Source organism: Tachypleus tridentatus, chromosome 12 (genome assembly GCF_004210375.1).
Source record: "Tachypleus tridentatus isolate NWPU-2018 chromosome 12, ASM421037v1, whole genome shotgun sequence".
NCBI lineage: Eukaryota > Metazoa > Arthropoda > Merostomata > Xiphosura > Limulidae > Tachypleus > Tachypleus tridentatus.
Genome location: NC_134836.1, coordinates 104,270,126 through 104,292,112, shown reverse-complemented (window position 1 = coordinate 104,292,112; position 21,987 = coordinate 104,270,126). Strand labels below are relative to the sequence as shown.

Sequence of the window (21,987 nt, the reverse complement as noted above, 5' to 3'; positions counted from 1 at the left end):
AAGAAAAGTTTATTTTTCAAATATGGTGGTGGGCCTCTGGAAATGGTTGCCTTTAGAAGTTTTGGAGACAGTAAATTTGAATGAGTTTAAAAGAAGAGCTTGATAGATATATGAATAATAAGGGTTGGCTTTAAACAAATTTTTTATTATTATTTAATAATCCTCTGGCTTAGAGGATGGAACAGCCAAGATGGATTAACAGGTCACTTGTCCCTAAATATTATGTTATATAGTATTACGTTCTTATCTGCTATATGACCAAATATTCCATTCTCGTTAAGTTTTTTTGATACTGAAGATCTGGACACTTTTCTGTCATTTTGTACTTAGTCGTTTATCTCATGCTAGAAGTCAGTAACAGTTTTCCTTCTGTCCCAAAGGCTGCATAAATGAATACACTTAACATAAGTATCATTAAGTTTAGGTGTTCTGCTGTTTCCTTTCCTATTTTCAAATTTATATTTCTTGGTTAAGGGTGTTCTTGACAGTGACTGGGATCTTTTAATTTTCCAGCAATTTCTCAGAGTCCAACCAGTATCATTTAAAGTTTTTATGCAAACTCTGCTCAGCTGATAATTCTTTGTTTTTTTGGCTGTTAAATTGACTTATTCTAGCATATACCAGTACTCTATGCCAGCTTCCTTCTCTATAAAAATGTATCTCAGAATTGCTGGTATGGGTATTAACACTTTTATTGATAAGGAGAGAACAATGTTTTGACATTCCCAAGTCATCTTCAGGTTTCTTAACCTTATCAATAAAAGTGTTAATACCCATACCAGCTGTTTGGAGATACATTTTTTATTTCAAGTGGGTTTCTCATCGTCAAGAATTTCTTCTATATAGTTAAGACACTGCATGGGGTTCCATGGCAGTTATTTCATACCCTAAATGTGATCATTCAAGCAGAATACTTATGACATGCCCTTGGTACAAGTATAAGGGGATTCTAAAAAAGTGTTCTCCCCCTCTCATTCAGTTGTCAACATGGATCAGAGAAACATTACCATAATATTGAAATATACATTCTATAATGGCATGGAAGAATTACCTTATAAAATGTAATGAGTTACAAAATATTCCATTGTCGTAACACTTTTGCCAAACATTTTAAGTTTTATACATTCTAACTGAAAAAAGACTAGTTTTCTTTCATATTTTGTAATTAATAATTTCATTAATTTTTCTTTCTAGTTACTTTTAATCATCATTATGTATGACATAATTTTGAGTTTGTTTTTATTAATTTTTGCATTTACAAAGATAATTTTATTTTTCGCTTAATATATGATTTTAGGACTAATTGTGGTATTTTTGTGTTAAACTGGTTTCTTCAAAGAATATTAGTGCAATCTTGTTTAGAAAGAGATTATTAACAAGATATATTATGAAGTAATGCTCAGTTTATCTATAACTGATTGAGATTATATTAAGAAATAAATTGTCTGTATTTGATGTGTAACACACTTTATTAATTCAGAGACAGAACACAACGTGTGTACTTAATTCTGAATGCTGGATAATCATCTTTCATTGGATTCATTAATTGATTAAACTGAAATTTTCCCTTGAGATATATTCCTACTAATCATTTAGTTCAAGATATAGCACATGAATGTTTAAATACAATATTTTTTACTAAAGACAAAATGTCAGGAAATACCATAGTGACTAATGCTATATAAAACTGTTTATACATATTTGTACATAGAGGAGGCTATAACTGTGAATTATCACCTGGCATACAATTGAAGGACACCACTGTCAACCTTTGTGCATGACATTTAGCAATAGTCATGCATTCCATGGACAGAACAACTCTGACTTGAGTAGTATGAAAGGGAACAAACACAGCTAGAATGTCATCAACATAATGATTTTCTTGACCACATGTTATTGGAAAAATGTACAGATTCAAATAAACAAAAAATTATGAAAATTTTACATTGGCATGAAAATAAAGAAAAGGCATGATAAATCTGCATACCATGTAATCAAACTTTCACAGATTAACTGAGCCCACTGATTAGCTTTATAGTAAAAAAATATTAATAACAGTTGGGCCATCAAAAATAATGAATTAGTACATCCTTATAACTATACATGTTTTGTATTTTGGTTTATTACATTAATTAATTCTAATCTGTTCAATGAATTCACCTTCATTAATGAAGTACGTTTTTGTTACGGTCTATATAATTACCTTTTATATTAATTAAAAGTTATTAGTAGAAACTTATGAAAACTAGAATATAAACTTTGATTTTGGTGCAAAGGGTGTAATTAAGCTTCAGATGTTAAAGGTTAGCAACAACCTTATCAGTGGAAAGGCCCTTGAAAATCATCTCTTTCCTTATTGAATAGCTATATAGATCTTCTATGGAAGAAACATTTGTATCTCTGGTTTGGTTCTGGTGGTCTTATTATATGTTGTTCCGTAACAAGAAACAGAAAAGGTTGTCATTTCAAAAAGTGCTGGTTTTATTAAGTTTATATATGTGCTAAAGATTTACTTTCTGCTTTTAAGTAATAAAATATTTTTTACATTTTTATATATATATATATATATGTGTGTGTGTGTGTGTGTAAAATTTAATTTGTCCAAAAAGTAAGAGAATTACTTATTATTAAATGTTGTTATTTTGTTTTACTCAAAATAGTGAGTCCTAACATGACCTGGTGTTTAGGAAGCTTGACTCACAAATGTTTGTTGCAGGATCAAAGTTCAGCATAAAAAATGCCTTTTCAGGAGTGAAAGCATTATAATATGGTTTTAAGTGGTAACATGTAGCATTAGAAGCTTTGTCATAAGTCATGTCATTTAAGTTTATTTATCATATTTTAGTATATTCATTGTTGATGGTGTTGTTATTACAGGGTATTGTAAAAGCTTTACAAGAGTTTCAACCTCGGCTTGTAGAACATAACGTTTCAATATTTGTCAGACGAGCAGGTCCCAACTATCAGGAAGGGTTGCGAGTAATGAGGGAAGTGGGTGAGTTAAGCCTAAATATTGTGCTGAGTATTCAAGATTAGGCACTAAAAATTGATAATATCTTTAAAATGAATAGTTCACGTTAAAAACACCTCACTGAGCTTGTTGCATCTTGATTAACTTTTACTTTTGCTTTCACATAGATACAAACTATTTCTGCTAACCATTAATTATAAAGTAGAGGAAATTCAAAGCTGTCTTTCAATATTTATTCATTGGTTGTAAAAGTCTACAGAAGTTCAAGTTTATGACACTGAAAAATGAGCTTTAACCCATGTAAAATTTACTATTCCAAATAAGTTAAAGTTTGAATATTATTTTGTACAGTTTGAATGGTTCTTGCAGTTGTAATGTAAGCCTCTTTGGGCACTTGTTTAGTAGTATTAGAACTCGGGTTAGTGGCATAACATTAACTTCATTAAATAATTATAATTTTAATTACTAAAGATTTACTAATTTAAACTCAGAAGAATTAGAATAAAATGATAAATGTTAGCATTTTTAATCTAACAAACAAAGGAAGTGGTATTATAATTATAGATAAAGAGGATTGTTTAAGAAAGGCTGAACATGTGTTTAATGATTGAACTATGTTTGAGAAGTTACATCACAACTTTACTGTTACTAGAAAGTATGGGTTACAAAGATACTTTTTAAAAGAGAAGAAAGTTAGTATATTAAATTAAAAACAGTATTTAAATATCAGACCATCACTTCGTCATCCAAGATTTTTTTTAGTCTTTCTGAAATTTAAAATCACAAAATTCCATTATGACCAAGTTTCTAACACTGGAACTTGTAATCATACTCTAGTGAGATGTTTGATTGAATTTTTTTAAGATCTTTACTTCCAAAGTAAAGAAAGTAATAATTTTGATTCTCCTATAGAAATGAGTCATGTAAATGCAAGTAATATGAAACATTAAGTTTAAATAAAGTTTCATGTAGGCAGCACTCTTGGAGTACCAATCCATGTGTTCGGCCCAGAAACCCACATGACAGCCATTGTTGCTATGGCAATGAAAAAAAAAGATATTCCAGAACTTCCAGAAGCCAGTTATACAACAGCTAATTTCCTTCTTCCTGATGGAATGCAGCAGGTATGTGTATTTTTTTGGTGGTTTGTTAATTATCTCTTTCCTTGGTGATGCTGATAATAAAGAATGTCTGTAGATCTAATAGAATTATATGCTTTGCAATTTAAATGAAGAAAAGAAAGAATTTAAAAAAAATTAGCCATAGAAATAATATAAAACCTAATTTTTAACCAGCTAGATTTGACAACATTGCAACAATTGTTGTAAAAGGTAACAGTCTGGCAATTGTTCATCTGACTGGTTTCAACTTTTTGCACAGGAATGTACCTTATAATGAAAATATGACAGTTAACACTTTGAAAAACTAGTGGTCTTTAGTTGAAAAAACTACTTTATCCATATTCTGCAGTAACTTGCAGTATTCATGATATAAAATATATAATTACTGTATTGGCCTGATTCTAGGATAATCTCAAATAATCAGGCTAATATTATATTAATACTATGTAAGAATGAAGTTAAAATGAGTTTTAAAGTAAAATCTGTAGGTATGACTGCACAAATTTTAACATTGGAGACTGATAAAATTGCTTTAATGTGTTCGGGGGACACAAAATAAATTCCCTTCATGTTGCTGTTTTAATCTAATTCAGCATCATACATCTTTGAGTAACCTTGAGATATTTTTACTGTGTTTTACATTGATTCATCTGAAAATGGGAAAAGCTAGAAAATACCAAAGGCAAATGAATTAAGTGCAGAAAATGTTCAAACGTTACTATTGTAGTTGGAAAATAATAAAGTAATGAAAAAATTAAAAGTTCTGATATTTCTACATTTTGTGTAAAAATATAGGAAAGCCCATTCTTTTTCCAAGTGCCTTGAGTTCAAGAGGCTCAAAAAACTTTAAATGAATGTTGAAAATTATTGGATGATAAAATAAAAAACAATGAAGCAAGTAAAAAAAAGGTGTAAAATTAAGTAATACAAGTTATTTTAAATTGTTTAGCAATTTGCTATAAAAGTAAGTAGAATTAGTTTGGTACCACAGAATGAGGGAGTTCTAGTTTTGTAAACTTTAAATAAACATCAGATGACCAAGGACAAACGTTTTTGCTTTGTTTTTTTTTGTGTGTGTTTTTTTGTTTGTTTGTTTTTGCAAACTTTAAAGAAATATACTGCAAATACTTGGTTGATTTAGCAAAGATATAGTATATTTCAAGCATGATGCCAACTGTTGTGATGCAGTATTTTGATTCACTGATGTTGTTGTGGCAATACATTGTACCATTGTCAGTATTGATTATAATGTTTCAGTTTGTTTGAAAATCTTTTCCACATGGCAGTGTAACACCAATAGCCATGTGAGAATAAGATGTGACATACATCCATGAGTAAAAAGAAAAGAACAATGTGTACATCCTACTATGTTTACTCAAATCACACGTTATTAGCATGCACCAAAACTCTGTGTTTATGATGGAGTCAATCATTTGTTCTGATACATGCCATAGAAAAAAACTGTGAATACAATTGTTTTCTTGATGAATAAACTGGTTATGGACAGCAGCTGCATGTTTTAAAAAAAATACAAGTGTGTATGGGACTATGTTTTAAAAGCCTTTCATCTCTTGAAATGTTGTCCACAACACGTTTTTTTCCAGCTGACAGCTGCTGTTTGTTCCAGTTTACTCACCATAAATACTCTGCCTGAACTATGTATCAAAGAATACAGTTTTTCTTGATCATTTTTTATTTTGTGATATGTAACTAACATTTTATTGCATTATGAATCCCTCTAGCAGGAAACATATAAAAAACCTTTGAAATGGTATATGTGGTTGATGTTCTTTTGACTGACTATAGATATCAATTACTATGGCTGTATGGTGGCCTAAATAAGTATTCATAAAGCAATAAAATTACAATAAGTGTCCAAATCAATTACAAACAACGCAAATTCAACTTAATGTTTAAAAGACCTGAAGAAACATATGGTGAATCAAAAACCTATGTTTCAAATACTGTAAATTTCTTAACATAATTCTGATTCATCATGTATTTGTCTCTCAGGTTTTAGTTTTATTTTAGTTAAATATAAAACTTTTGCAGTCAACTACTCCCCCAAGACGGACATCGTTTAACAGTTCTGAGGAGAAACACAAGTCAGCTTCACCATTAAGTGATGCTTCTGGTGATGACAGCACAGTGAAACCCTTATTTTCAACGGTATGTGTCTTAATGTTAACTTGCTTGATTATTCTTTTGTTTTTATGTTTGTCTTTACTTCACTGTAATCTTTCTTCTGTTCTAGAACTCATTTAAAGCTGTAGCCACATAGATTGTTTGTTTGTTTTTATAACTTACTCAATAAACACTTAATTTTGAATACATAAATCTACATGAAGAACAACTGTCAATATTGGTTTACGGTTTTTAGAGGTTCATCAGTTTTTTTCTTTTTATTATTGGCAGGGCACAAAAGCCATTATTTGGGGTATGCAAGTCAGGGCAGTTCAGAGTATGCTGGATTTTGATTTTGTATGTTCTCGTAATGAATGGTCAGTGGTAGCCATGGTATATCCTTTTACTGGAGATCACAAGCAAAAGTTTTACTGGGGCCACAAAGAAATACTGATACCTAGTAAGTTGTGTTTGAAAATGGTTAGTTATGCTTGGAAGCATAAAATGTGTGTTTTGAGGAGAAAATATTTGTATATCAAACATGCTTTGTGAATGATTGAAATAAGAGAAACATAAAAATGAGTGTTTAGGACTAAAAGATTCACTTTCTAAGAGTATTAGTTTATCTTCATATGTTAGCAGTTTATACACAGTTGAACAAGGTCTGGCATATGTTATAATATTATATACATAGGCATTGATTTCCAATAGGTTTCTGTCAAATCTTAGGGCAATGTTTATAAAATAACTTTATACTTAATGAATTATATTTGCTTGATACAGTTTTTAAGTAGTGTATCTGTTATGAACATTTGTAAGGTTTACAGGAACTGGTAGTTTTTAGGAAATGTTTTGAATTTAAAAAACAAATTAATAATAATTCAATAATGTGTAATAATGAGATAATTTATGACTGAAACTCTGTCATTTTCAGTGTATAAAAATATGGCAGATGCCATGAAAAAACACCCTGAAGCAGACGTCTTAATCAACTTTGCATCCTTGAGATCAGCATATGAAAGTACCTTAGAGACATTACAGTATCCACAGGTAATATAATTTTATGTATGGATTTAAAGTTGTTTCTGTAAGTAAAGCTTTTCTACCCCATTTTTATATATATATAGCAGAGATAATATTAATAGTAAAAGGTTTTTATTATAAAAATTCTTTTTTTCTGGCACCATAATTCTTCACAACCAAATTGACTTCATCTACTTGGAATTTTGTACTTTAATTTTTGCATGTTTCATTGAGCAAAGTATTTTCAATTAAATTGATTTTACTTTGGAGTTTAGTTTTTTGATGAAATTGAATTTGATTTTTTATCTTCTATATTATAAGTTGAGCATAGGAAATTTAATTTAAAAAATCAGGTGATTGAATCATAGACACTTTGCTGTGATATGTTTAACTCTAAACCACTTTGTGAGAGTAAAAATATAATATTTAAACATACTATGAACCTTCTTGAAGTAAAACATAATTTTGTTTCTTTTAAAATGTTCACACTTGTGAAATATTTTTAACAACATACTTGTATACTTTAAAGAGTTTATTTATTGTAATTGGATAAAAGTTTTAAAATAGTTGAGATTTATTCATTTTTGTAAATTATATTAGGAATTATTGGAGTAAAATCTAAGAGTCATTAAAATATGATAAAAGTGTAAATAATGACTCGTAAGCTCATATCACTTAATAAACTGCTGATGTAATGAACACCACTGCATGTATAATTAGTTCATCAAAAAAGAGATTTCATTGTTAATTCAGTGTGTTTGAAAACTAATTATTTTGGAGTTTACGACTCGGTAAAGATAATATGAGCAATTGCAGGTGTTTAAATGTCATTTGTGGATACAGAGTCTGAATTTTTCATGATACACAAGTAAACTGGCTAAAAAAAAGGCATGGTAGTTGTAATTATGTTATAACTTACTTTTATATCCTATTTCATTAGAGTAATTACTTTTAAGTTGAATGAGTTGAAGTAAAAATAATATTTGGGATATATATTTGTATTTATATTCTGTTTTCAAATATTTCAGTGAAATCTGATGTAATAAAAATAAACATATAAAGAAACATTAAGAACACCAAAGTACAATGGTATTAGCACGAAGTTAAAAAATTATGGGAGAAATATTTATTCCTTTTTAATATATTCATGTGTGAAACTTGATTAATGAAGATAATTACACTTTAGCTGAAAATAATTTTGTTTGAGCTTCCTGGTGGTATGTTTTACGTGTTATTTCATAATGTTTCTGAAAAGCAATACCATTTTATTTTGCTTATAAAGCTCAACTTTTCAAACAATTGAATCAACACTTTCATCACATGTAGAGTAAATCTGAATCTTTAGCTTGTCAGTAAGATGTTCCATCACTGTTTAACAGCATTAGATAGAAGCATGCCTATTTATGGTTCATCTTTTGCTATTAAACTGTATTCCTCTCCGTGTGTTTTTTGTCCTGAGCAGTGAAACATTAACAAAAACACGAATGAAACATTGCTTTCCAGTCTCCTACAAACTTTATCTTTACAAATTAAGTAAATGGCTTTCCTTGTTGTAGTACAACAAACAGTTTATTTTTTATTTACTATATTTGTATATTTATTTATATATCAAAAAAGAATTAAATATGTTCAAAAGAATGTACAATGTTACTACATTAACACTATATCAATTCATATCTTCATATTACCTTGAGCTATTAATTTTATTATGGAACACTAATTGTTGACTTTCTTTAAAAATTAAATAAGAAATTGGTGGGAATGTCTTTTTCTCTGCTCTGTAAGTTAGGAAATGTTTTCTGTGTTCAGTAGTCTGAAGCATTATGAAATGTTTACTTTCTTTCCCCCTTGTTCATGTAAACCACAAAAAAAGTTAATCTATATCATGTATTTGCTATGTTTCACAGTATTCACTAGTTTTGTTTTGTAAAGTAGATATAAAGCTTTTCAGCATAGCTTTTGCATCATCAGTGTTATGATTTTAATTCTAAGTCCTGTTTGTTTTTATTTTCTTGAAATTCACAAATCATATTGCCTCATGCAAAATCTTCATATATTTTTGTTTCTGCCAAAATTGCTAATGAAACTTTGCCTTCTACTCTTTATCATTAAGTCAGGATTTCTTTTTCCTTCCATTTACGATTGAGACCTCAAGTTGACTTGTTTTGTTGGAAGGCTTGAACACCTTTTTCTACACAACCTTTACATGCTAACTGAAATATTTTATGTTAAAAGTAAAAGCCAGTGTTAAGATAAAAGTTAACTTTTATGACCCTGCTTTGTACTGTACAAATCTGTACTGATGTATGTATAATGATTTTTGCTGAGTGCTTTTACGTTTAGTATCATCAAAGTTTCAGTTGGTACTGTGTGTCATGTAATATATACTGTAACAAATTGTGGACATGTGGCATGTACTATGTATTATTATTTTTTTAGTTGTTTGTGTCATCTGATAAATAGAAAGTTTTCATGAAACAGATGTTTGTTGTATATAAAAAAAAATGATATATATATATATACAGACACACACATCACACACATATAGAATTTTCTTATCTCATTACTATACAATTTATTACTTTGTTAATGTAAATAGATAAGGTAAACATGGTCTTATGTTTTTTTTCAAATGCACCAAATGCTACATTTATAATAATAAACAAATGAGAAAGTAGAGAACACGTTTTTTTAATATTTGTTGCAAAAGTTTGACATAACTGTAGGATCTGCCATACTTGCAAATACAACTGCAGAAATCAGAAATTAATCCAGTATTGATGTAAACTGGTTGAAATTCTGTAAATTATTTACTTTCCTACCGTCTGCTTGCAGATTAGGTGTATTTCCATTATTGCTGAAGGCATTCCAGAGAATATGACCAGAATGATGATCAAAAGAGCAAATGATAAAGGAGTGACAATTATAGGCCCAGCAACAGTGAGGAACTTGTTCATAACATTTGTAATACGTTATACAAAGAAAAACCAAAATTTGGTCTTCTCTAATTTCAATGTTTGTGACCTTTTTTTTTTCAAAGTGTAGTATAACTAATTTTGAATTATATGTGAAGAACTGATTCATAACTCAATGCTTAAAAACATTTTGGTTTCCTGCTTTCTGTTGTTCAAAAGCCACAGGAAGTAGTTTGGCAGAAACAATTGTTATAGGATAATTGTAAATATTAAACCAGTTATTTTCTAATAAAAAATGTATATTATATGAATATATATAATTTATTGGTTACAAAATTTCATATTGTAGTAGTAATTTCAAGTTTTTGCAAGTTTTTAATTGCAATGTCTCAACTTTGTAGGTGGGAGGCATTAAACCAGGCTGCTTTAAGATTGGTAACACTGGTGGAATGATGGATAATATTTTATCATCCAAACTCTATAGGCCTGGAAAGTATGTATATATTTTAAAACGACTGGGGAGCTCTTGTGAGGGGTTGCATTAGCTGTTGAGAAAACTGATATTCAAAGTTGAATTATTTCATTGTATTCTAAATTGTTAGTTTTTTATTATTTTATTGTGTAATATGTAAATTTTTTACTCTTTTACTGGTCATAGTATATATATTCTAAAACAAATTAATTAAGATGTATAATTTTGTGAACAAAAGTTGGAACATAGCCCTATTATGAAAGCAAACTAACAAATTCATATATTAGATGCATTATAAGTGTGTATAGTGATGTTTGTTTCTTGCTTTCTTTCAAAGTATATTTTTGTAGCATGTTTAAAAATAGTGCTATAAATATTTCTCAGTGTGGCATATGTATCACGCTCTGGTGGGATGTCCAATGAGCTGAACAACATCATTTCTCGTGCAACCAATGGTGTTTATGAAGGAGTGGCTATTGGAGGAGACAGGTAGGATCAGATATGAAATGTCCTTAATTGTAAAATCTTATAGAATTATATGATGTAACTTATGTTTATCAACTCAATTAGTTGGTTTTTATAATTTTAGTTTTCTTTCATTTTGTTTACATAGGTACCCAGGCACTACTTTTATGGATCACTTGTTACGATATGAAAAGGAAATAGATGTTAAAATGATGGTGTTACTGGGAGAGGTAAGTTTATCGTCAGTATATTAGAAATTGTAGGATTTAAGTTATCTTTGACTGTTCTATGAGCTGTGCATTCTATATTATTGCTACTTTTAAGACTGATAGTATAAACTGTCCTTCCTTCCCATTGGTCATTGTTTTTCTTGACAATGTGCAATGTGCTGCCAATGGTTCTGATGATTACCTGACACGTTTGGGCCTGGTGAGAGCTCAACTTGTAACATTTGTATATCTGTGATGTCCTTTCTCTATCATTATTTGAGTTCTTCAGATTTTTGTAAGAGGGACTAGAAATTCTATTTTTTGCTCCACCTCTCTTGTCCCATATATCTGTTTCCTTTCCTTCTCCTTAGGATCTCAGCATCTATCAGAGGGGGAACAAAACCTCCTCACCAAACAAACTATCAATCCTGATCTACATCCTTCTTAGAGGTTTTGCTTTCATCTGTTTGTAATTCCCAAAAAGATTGGAGACTGTAGGCCTGTCATCAGTCTGTACTGCCTCAGTTGTTTTGTTCACCTCCCATATTTTTACTATGGAATCATACATCATGCTTCTGGGGCCATTTTATCAGGTCTACAGTTGACCAAGTTGGATGTCTCCAATGCTGCATATTTCCATCTCAGTACAGTTTTGTTCTTATCTTCGGTCATTCATCAATAGCTAGCTTTTGCTCCTTATGTTTTTGTCAGGTAGTGAGAGCTTTTGTTCTTCATCATCATAATTTGAGGTTATGTTTCCATTTTCACTTGGACAACTAGTTACTACTGGCCAATTCTGAACAGTCTAGCTAGTCATATTTATCGGCTTCTTTTCAAAACTGGTCAGGTGAGCTGGTTAACCAACTTAGAGAAGTTCTTCCTATGTCCCATCTGATATCTTGTACATTCAGATGTCTCTTTCAACACTTACCTCAATTGTGCATAGCCTTCTTTCTTCTCTTTGACTCTGTTCTATGGAAATGTTAGTTCACCACATCCTGTCTGCACCCTTTTTTTCTGAACACAAGATTCTGTCACTTTTAAGGATGTGGCACCTCTTATCCCCCTTGGCCATGCACACATGCATTCACTTCAGTAGACTCTACACAATGAGTGGAATCTTCCTTGGGATACCTTAAATGATTTTCTTTGGTAGTTGGAGAAGACTCACACTCCTCTTTTCATCTGGACTTGTATCTGTTTATGGATGCACACCTTCAAGGCTGGAATGTGTGGGTTGATCACCAGGAGGCTTTGGATTATTGGTTTGTAAATGAATAGTCTTTACATATCAACATCCCAGAAATCCTAGCCATTTGTCAAACTTTGAATCACTTTTTTCCCATTGCCTGACATTTTCTGGTGATTATCCATAATGACAATATCAATCACCAAGGTGGCACCTGGTTGAGATCCCTACATTTTCATGCATTGGATCTCCTATATTGAGTTCACACCCAATACGTTTAAATGAATGTCACATCCTGGATGCTTTCAACTTCGTAGTAGATCATCCATCCTACCCCAACACAATTTACCTGATGAAGTAGTCTATTTATCCTTTTGTTTTCAGATGGCTTTGCAATATGTGGGGTTTTCCTCACATTGATGCTTTTGCTACTGTCCTCAATCACCAGTTAACTCTCTTTTAGCTCCTGGTACCTCATCCTCAGGCTTTAGCAATAGATGTCGTCAGCCAAGATTGGTCCCACAAATTTTTATGTTTATCCTCTAATCTGGTTGCTTTATCAGGTAGTTTTTCTTATCTATGCCCCTTTATGTCAGATCCTTCTGATCACTCCCTACTGGCCATCTCAAGCATGGTTTCCTTGCTCACTGCAACTCCAGTTACTCCCTCCTGTACCACTTTCCTTGTTAACCATCCTCATTCGTAAACACCAGTCAGTCACTGGTTCTGCATCTCCCACTTCACATTGTCCAGCTTCATGCTTGGCTTTTGGCTGGTCCTTGGCAAGGATATCTGGTTTCTCTAGTGGTTAGGCCTTTCATTTAGTTCAGTCCTTCTGCCCTTCCTCCATAGAAGTGTGTCAGTGTGAGTGGAAGATCTTTCATACCTGGGCCCTGGCTAAGAGATCTCACATGACTTTTCTACCAGGGATCTTTTGATTTCCTGTTGATGTGTGTCAAGATTTATAATGAATAGTCAAAAACAGGAAGGAAAAATAAAACATAAAAATAATCTATAAGTGAAAAAGGAAAGACATTAAATTACATATATGACCTAAATAAGATATTTTAAGATTATTTGATCAACCATTAAAAGATATGTACATACTTCTATTTCTTAATTTTAAACATTTCGTTGCACTGCATGTTGATAAATGCTGCAGTTGGTAACATGATAGAGAAAGTAAAAATAAAATATAAACATTTGCTTTTAAAAACTTGATATTTATTTAGGAGGTTCTAGAGTATATGCAAATGAAATTTTAAACCCATAAGATAAAATAATTATTCTTATACTTAACTTGAAAATCACCTTGTACTTGAACTGTCCAGAGTCAGAGTGCAATTAACTACTTTAAATAACGAATTTTTAGTAGAAATTACAGAAAAAATTTAAGTAAATATTTTATTCATCTGAAATTATATACCTTTAGAAAAGTCCCTGTCAAATTTCATCCACTAGGTCTATTATTTGAATGAAATATGATAATAATTACATTATGTCCTTGCAGACGTGGTAATCAGAGAGATAATACAGAATGTTAAAATATGTATTTTATCAGGTTGGAGGAGTAGAAGAATATGAGGTTTGTACAGCTCTAAAGGATGGAAGGATCACTAAACCACTCGTGGCTTGGTGCATTGGAACTTGTGCTGACATGTTTGCATCTGAAGTCCAGTTTGGTCATGCTGGAGCATGTGCTAACAGTGATAGAGAAACAGCAGTCTCAAAGAATAAAGCTTTGGCAGAAGCTGGTGTACATGTACCACCTACATTTGATGAACTAGGCATAACAATTCAGTAAGTTTTGAACAACTTTTGTTGGTAAAAAATGGATTTTTAGAATGGTAATAAATATTTTTCCTCTATAGTATTTTGAAAACTAACTATAAACTTTTTCTAATGAGTAAACTTGTTATAATTATAGGCTGAGGATGCATAATATTTGTAATAACACTATGTAACAAAATTTTTACTTTTTCTTGTTCCTGGGCAGAAAGTGTTATTTCCCAATTGCTTATGCCTAAAGTAAATGGAAAAGACCTATTTTTCTCTTTAAACTTTGCTTTTGTGGCCTGGGAACGTATAACGAAAACATGATGGCAGACTATATTTGGGGGCTGATATGTGAAAGTGATTTACATTACAGTTGCAAATCTCAAAAGAGACTACTCACTTCTAAACATTTTTGTATAACTTTAGTATAAATATGTGTAAATCTTGATTCATATGTTGTTTTATTCAGACCTTATGTAAATGAAAATGTGCAAATTTGACCGTTTTTACATAGAAAATAAGTTAATTTCTAAATTTCATTATCCAGGTTACAAAAGCAAAGTTTGAAGGGAATAATGGCCATTTTCTGTACTTTTACAACATAAGCAATTAATAAATAACACATACTATCCAGGAACAAAATTTGTGTTACATAATGTTATCAGTTTATACAGCATGCAGATATTAGAACAGAAAATGGTCAAGTGTAAAAATATTTAATTAACTTCATAACACTCTTGAAATACTTTGTAAGGTGATTTGACTTATGTTCCCCAATTACTGCTATAAGTAGTGTGCTGTATATTGTTTAATAACACTGATAGCTTTTTCGTAAATCTAATCTGATTGAATTTTTGAGATTTCTGATAAGTTTTTTTATGTTGTATCATCAAGTCTTATTCGCATAACCTTTTAACATTTCTTACTTATCCTGCTTCTTGTATTATACTGTTTTTAAATAAGTCAGACTACAATACTTCTCACAGTAACTACTATGGTTATTAGCTAATTTAGTAACTCTTTCGTGACAACATTTAAATGGTAGAAAAAAAGTCATAAGAGAATCTAGATGTTGCTGAAATTAAATTTACATAAAAGGAAACTAATTTTAAACTACTGGCACTATAACTGGTTTAGTAATTCATGACATATAGTCTGAAAACCATATTGGTATATATAAAATGTTTCTTATATATGAAACCAAGTACACACTAAACTGATTTTCAAAAAGTCAAATTTAAGAAAGAATACACAAATACATAACTTATGATCTGTCTGAAATATTCTATATAATTTTTTAAGGCCTGGTAGTTACTGTCTTAAAATTAATTTTTTATTGATAGCTAAGCATCAGTCTGTGATGACAATTCTTCATGGCTAAATCTACAGATAATGATGAATTATTTAGTCCAAGCTATTTATGAATTAAAGAGGTTGTGAACTTGTGTAGGGAAAATTGTTCAGTAGTCAGTTTATATTCATATGACATATTTAAAAAAAAAATCATTAAAATGCTACTAAGAATAACTTTTCAGAATTGTAGTTGAAAACTCCCTACTGTGATAAACATTGGAAAAGGTAAACTATGAAGTGCTTTATAAGATAATTCCCAAATAATTCTTTTTACTCTTTTTGTTTCAACTTTTTTCCAGAGTTTACTATTTAACTCCTCCCCTTAAAAACATGATTTTGTTTACTGAAGAATAACATACTAATTAGAAATAATTGCTCATTGCACCATATTCAGACAACTTGAAATACTTTGTTTTAGATGGTTCACTCTTCAATGTTTAAAATAAAGTAGTAAAGAATAATAACTACATACATCTTAGTTCTTAGCCTGTTCAACTGCAAAATTGTCCATATGTATTTTTTACTTATAACACTGATAATAAACTATTTATAAAATATGAAAATAAGAATAGAATTGAAAAATGACACAAAGAAAGAAAAATTGCACAATATTTACAGCCAATCTACATTCAACCCCAGTGTTTCATTAGTAAGTTTATTAACTTATAGTGCCAAAATCTGGGGTTTGATTTCTTGAGATGGACAGATAACTGGGTAGCTTTGTGAAAAAAACAAAAAACAATTGCATTCAAATAAAATTTGTTATATAACTTGGAACTATACTCTACATTCTTAAGTTGTATTTCAGACGTGTTTATGAAGATCTGGTAAGCAAAGGATCCATTGTTCCAAAACCTGAAGTTCCACCTCCAACCGTTCCTATGGATTATAGCTGGGCAAGAGTGAGTTCTTAAACTGGTTCATAAATTATCTGAATAAGAAATTGTGTTTATTTTAAGTACTTCTAACAGTACATTTGGTGGTAAAAAATTGTAGTAGGGTTTGTTGCAGTTTTAATGTAATTTTTTTTAACCCTCTTGCCTGAGGTATCCTTTAGTGTACATGAAACAATGTTTGTGTCTCACATTCAAAATTTTATCAAATAACTCTTTTTATATTATATCAATTAGTATAATATAAAACCTTAGCTAATAATCCATATGTTAACAGTATAGAAGTTTTCAGTTCTCAACACTACAAGGCTTTTTTTTTTTTTTTTTAATTCTAAATTTCCCCTCGTGTGTCACACGACACATTTTCTCTTTCTCTATTTTATGTAGCGCCCCTTCAAAAAGTACAAAAGTAAACGTAAGTTACTCACTTTAAAATCATCATTGCTCAAACAAACCCTAATTTTTTTTAAAACCTTCAATTTTGTTTGGTTACGGAGATATGAAATGGAAAATTAGACTCCTTTCATATTCTCTTTTAGGATTTGTTACTAGTTCTCTCTTACATTTAATTATATATTATAAATGAACCAATAGAAAGTCAAGATTTTCTTCTTTCAAATGCCATGTTGTATTGTGATGTGTTTTGAACAGATGAGCATCAGTTTCACTTATAATTACATTTTGGTTTCCACACGAATCACAACAGCTAACTTGGATGAATTTGTAACAGCTGTTGTTTCATGGTTAGAAAGCCATAAAAATTGTTATTGTTAAAGAAAATTTTCTGCTTTTTGCATGTTATTAGTCTATATTTTTTGAATTATTTTATGTACTACCACCATTGGTATTTAAAGTAGGCTTAAAGAATAGACTTTAAATGAGTACAAAAGAGGTCACATGAATGATCACTTTGACCAAGCCCACGTCAAGAGAATTAACTGAATTGTGAAAATATAAAAATTGAGGTTATATCAGTAGATAAAATATAAACTTAACATATTTAAATATCAATAAAATGTCTTTTACTTTCAGGAACTTGGATTAATTAGAAAACCTGCTTCCTTCATGACTAGTATTTGTGATGAACGAGGTCAGGAACTCCTTTATGCTGGTATTCCCATAACCAAGGTAATCAAAGGAGAACTTGGGATTGGGGGTGTACTTAGTTTGTTGTGGTTTCAACGTCAGCTACCCAAATATGCTTGCAAATTTTTGGAAATGGTACTGATGATTACTGCTGATCATGGTCCAGCTGTTTCTGGAGCTCACAACACCATTGTCTGCGCAAGAGCAGGAAAAGACCTTGTATCATCACTAGTTTCTGGCCTGCTTACAATTGTACGTTAAAGTTTTTGTAATTGCTATTCAAACAGTTAGATTTAAAAACTAATTGAAAAAGCATTTCTCTATACATAATTGTTCAGATTAGTATTTAAAGAAATAACATGACAAATCTGTTTGTCTACTGTAATTTGGAGTGTTTGTAGAGCAAAGCATCTTGACTTATTATGACAGTTTTGAGTAACAAACAGTTTTATGGATTATACAAAATATCTTTTTAAGCTTATCTCTCAAAGAAGCATTTCACCTTGTTTAAATTAAAACTGAAACTGTGTTTTTTTTATTTAGAATTTGCTCCTATTTCACCACTCAGAAAAAGGGAATTATTATTATATGTAGTTTTAAGCATTCTACCAGAAATATAATATTATATTTTTTTTTTGAAGCTTGATTTTACTGTTAATATATCATTAATTTGATATTTTCTAATTAACTATAGGGAGATCGATTTGGTGGAGCATTAGATGGAGCAGCAAAACAATTCTCTCATGGATACGACAGTGGAATGATCCCCATGGAGTTTGTGAATACGATGAGAAAGAAAGGACAGCTGATCATGGGGATTGGCCACAGAGTGAAGTCGGTATGTGGGTGTAGGACAGTAAATACTATAAAGAAATTAACAATATTCATGAATGAGGTAAAATGCTCGAGATACATCGTATTGGAAAACACTGTAAAAGTTCTCTTTGTTATTTTGTGGAATACCTTTAGAGAAATTCTAAGGTTTATTTTATATATTTTTGTCTCGTACACTGCAGCTGAATAACCCAGACATGAGAGTACAGCTTCTAAAAGAATATGTAAAGGAACATTTTCCAGCAACACCTGTATTAGACTATGCTCTTGAAGTTGAAAAAATTACAACTTCAAAGGTAAGGTGTATCAGGTCTTTTTCTTTTCTTTCAACTACTTTTTTGGGCCTTAAATTTGCATTTTATAAATATGTATCATCAGCATGATGATATGTTGATGTCATGGATAATTTAATTCTGTTCCATAAGAATTAAAAACAAAACTATAACATTCTTCTAAAATACTTCTGGTTAAATGTTCTTAAAAACTGATCCTTTTTCAGTCCTAAAACAAAAGTCTTAACATATTTTTAATTATAAAATGTTGTTAAAATCTTTAAATCATAGGTAATGTTACATGTTCTTCACTAAATTTAAAAGTATCCAACATAAAAAAAAACTTTGCTCAAACATGATAGATTTGAGGCTTAATTTGGTAATTTTTATGCATTTTTAAATGAGTTAGATTTTTGTTTTTTGAATAAATTAAAAATTATTAGTGTTTTTTATGATGGTTATAATTTTATAATAATATTAAATATCATAAAATGTAAATAATGAAACTTGCTACCAGTAAATGAGTAAAAGTAATAGTATTAAAAAAAATGTTTTTATTTTCCAATGTACAAGTAGTTTAGTTTTTTTTGTATGGGTGAAGCAGATTTATAATGTGCTACTGTAAACAAAATTTTATCATGTGGTGTAATGAATATAATCAGTATTTATCAACTTACACACTGTTTTGATTTTACTGATCAGAAACCAAACCTGATTCTTAATGTGGATGGGGTCACAGCAACAGCAGTGGTGGACTTGCTGAGAAATAGTGGCTGTTTCACTCAAGAAGAAGCACAAGAATACATTGATATTGGAGTTTTGAATGGACTTTTTGTTCTTGGACGCTCAATTGGTTTTGTTGGTGAGTGTTTGTAAACATTTTAAAATTGGTGTGAGTGATGTCAGGCATTCTTTTTAGTTGCATATCTTCCAATTCCAGTTCATTTAGCACAGAGGCTTAACATACAGCAATACAGAAATCCACTCAGTTTTGACCATAACAGAATCAGTATGAGAAATTTTCATGGAACAAACCACAAAATTAATTTTTGGACTTGTTTCATCTGGTGCTTTTTGTTGCTGCTGTTGTTCCATTTCACACTCAAGTCACTTTCTTAAATGTACCTATTCATCTGCACAGTCATTTATTCTGTAAGACTATTTTGATGATGATAATGGAAGCGATGGTAAAGTTTGGAGGGAAAGACTTGTTTCTTATATTTTGAATATTCAGCAGTGGTAAACATTTTCTACTCCCACCTATACCCCTCGATGTGGATTCCTGCACATGGTATAGGGACCTCCCAAGGTAGGTTCTGTATTCTCAGTTTACCTCTTCTGGGATCTGAACATTCACTTATGTATTCACAATGTGTGGTGACTCATGAAGGGGAGGAAAGGATCCTGGTGGTTGGGTGGTATCTGGTGCACTACAACACACCACTTTGGCTTTGAATTCCTATAGATGGATGGCTTTGGGGTGGTCCCCCAGGGTCAACTGCATACCAGTGTTGAGCATCCTCAATGGGTATAGTGCTTACAAAGCCCTGGCATTGCTGCAGTGTTTTTGTTTGGCATTATAGCGTGTTCCCTCATAGAACTCCATGTTAAGGGATGGTGTCAGTGATGATGATAGTGACACTGTCCAATTTGATTGTATTTTCAAATTTTTATGAACCATTGGCATTTGTAATTCTGAATGAGTCTTTTATCTGATTTTTTGCATATTGTTTAGTTTTAACTCTATTCATTTTTACATTTTATTAAGTTTTACTTTTTAAGATTTTTACTGGTTGTTTGTCTCTTATATCCATGTTGGTTTGCACCAAAGAATGCCAACCAACCAACTTATGTGCTCTAATTAGTAAACTTGTATTTATCATTTGACTTAAAATTATTTCTCTGATTATTTATGCAATATGAACCCCTTCAAGACTGAATGTAGAAGAAGCTCGCTAATCTGTATGTTAAAATAATTTCTATTGTATTCAAGGACATGGAGTGACACAGAAATTGATATTTTACCAGAAAATTAACTTCACCTATCGGGTTAAAAAGTAAGCAGATATCGAGAGCCCTTGGAAGCTAAGGGTTTGAAAGTGCTATAAAACTAAATCTGAGGCTCTCCATGACTTAAATGTTTTTGAAATGAAACTAATATTTTTACCTTATTGTGCTTCTGAATTATTCAAGAAGATACTAAAAGCCAATGAAAAAGAAACTCAACTTCACAAGTTAAGAAAAGAAAATATATATAACACACACGCATGCACACATACTATTTTTACCTTTTTCAAAATTTAATATTTTAAGTTTAATGATTCATAAATGTGCATTTCAAATCAACTCCAATAAGAAAAATATCAATATTTAAAGGTATTTTCATAATGATCATAATGATAAATTTAAAAAGTTATACATGATAAAAGTTTACTGTTTTGAGAGCATATTATATTAACTATAATAACTAAATTTTGTTTTACGTATACGGCTTCTCTATGCTGCTTATTGAGTCACTACCTGAAAAAGAACTTATTTATAGGTGATAAAAAGTTTTCTGATTGGCCAAGTTTGTGTATATAATACTAGCTCAGAAAATAACAATTCCAAGAAACACGTATGACTAGTAATAACATTAGCTAAACTTTCATAATTGCAATAGATCAATTGGATAAGTGAAAATATGCTTACACATCATTCATGCAATAGAACAGTTTTAGGAACAGGCACAAAGTATTGGTAGAGCATATGAAACGTTTTTTTTTTTTTAAAGTTGGTAATCCTTTTATTAAGAAAGAGACAGAGAATTTTGTGTGTTGGTACACCCCTTGAGTCTGCATCTTAAAGAAGACTGTTTTCAGTATAACTGTTACTTTTGATTAGAGGAATTGCCTCAGAATCACCTGTTTTTCTTGTAACATTTTCCTTCTTGGATCACTATGTAGATTTACATGCAGTTATTGGAGTTAGTAATTTTCAAATTAAATTGTGGTTATGCCTTCTCGTACGAAATTGTTGCAAATGCTTCAAGACATTGAGGAAAAATAAATTTTTATTCTGTACTATTTGTAAGATGAGTAGTGTTGTAAGCTTGTAGCTAATAAGTATATCATAAATTTGTATGAACTCGAATGAATAAAACGTGTAATGAAAACTAATTAATGGAACAAATGAATGGAGATATGCAAGTTGGAACAAAGTGAAAGTTGGTAAGTATACCGTAGAGTATTGTGTTGAGGCTAAACATTCAAGAGTATTAATGTATTGTTCAACTATATCGTATT

At 30.6% G+C, this 21,987-nt stretch overlaps 1 protein-coding gene across 2 annotated transcripts in view; it reads left to right on the top strand.

Moving 5' to 3' along the window:
- Positions 1–21,987, top strand: part of LOC143234211 (ATP-citrate synthase-like) — a 63,535-nt gene that overhangs the window by 40,485 nt on the left and 1,063 nt on the right. For both annotated transcript variants that reach the window (XM_076471393.1, XM_076471394.1), the window contains exons 12-26: positions 2,878–2,995; positions 3,944–4,095; positions 6,145–6,261; positions 6,508–6,676; positions 7,151–7,266; positions 10,075–10,179; positions 10,556–10,647; positions 11,011–11,115; positions 11,240–11,321; positions 14,051–14,289; positions 16,427–16,520; positions 17,544–17,849; positions 18,292–18,435; positions 18,614–18,727; positions 19,406–19,565. In XM_076471393.1, coding sequence (XP_076327508.1) covers positions 2,878–2,995; positions 3,944–4,095; positions 6,145–6,261; positions 6,508–6,676; positions 7,151–7,266; positions 10,075–10,179; positions 10,556–10,647; positions 11,011–11,115; positions 11,240–11,321; positions 14,051–14,289; positions 16,427–16,520; positions 17,544–17,849; positions 18,292–18,435; positions 18,614–18,727; positions 19,406–19,565 — 2,113 coding nt within the window. The remainder of the gene's footprint in view (positions 1–2,877; positions 2,996–3,943; positions 4,096–6,144; positions 6,262–6,507; positions 6,677–7,150; positions 7,267–10,074; positions 10,180–10,555; positions 10,648–11,010; positions 11,116–11,239; positions 11,322–14,050; positions 14,290–16,426; positions 16,521–17,543; positions 17,850–18,291; positions 18,436–18,613; positions 18,728–19,405; positions 19,566–21,987) is intronic.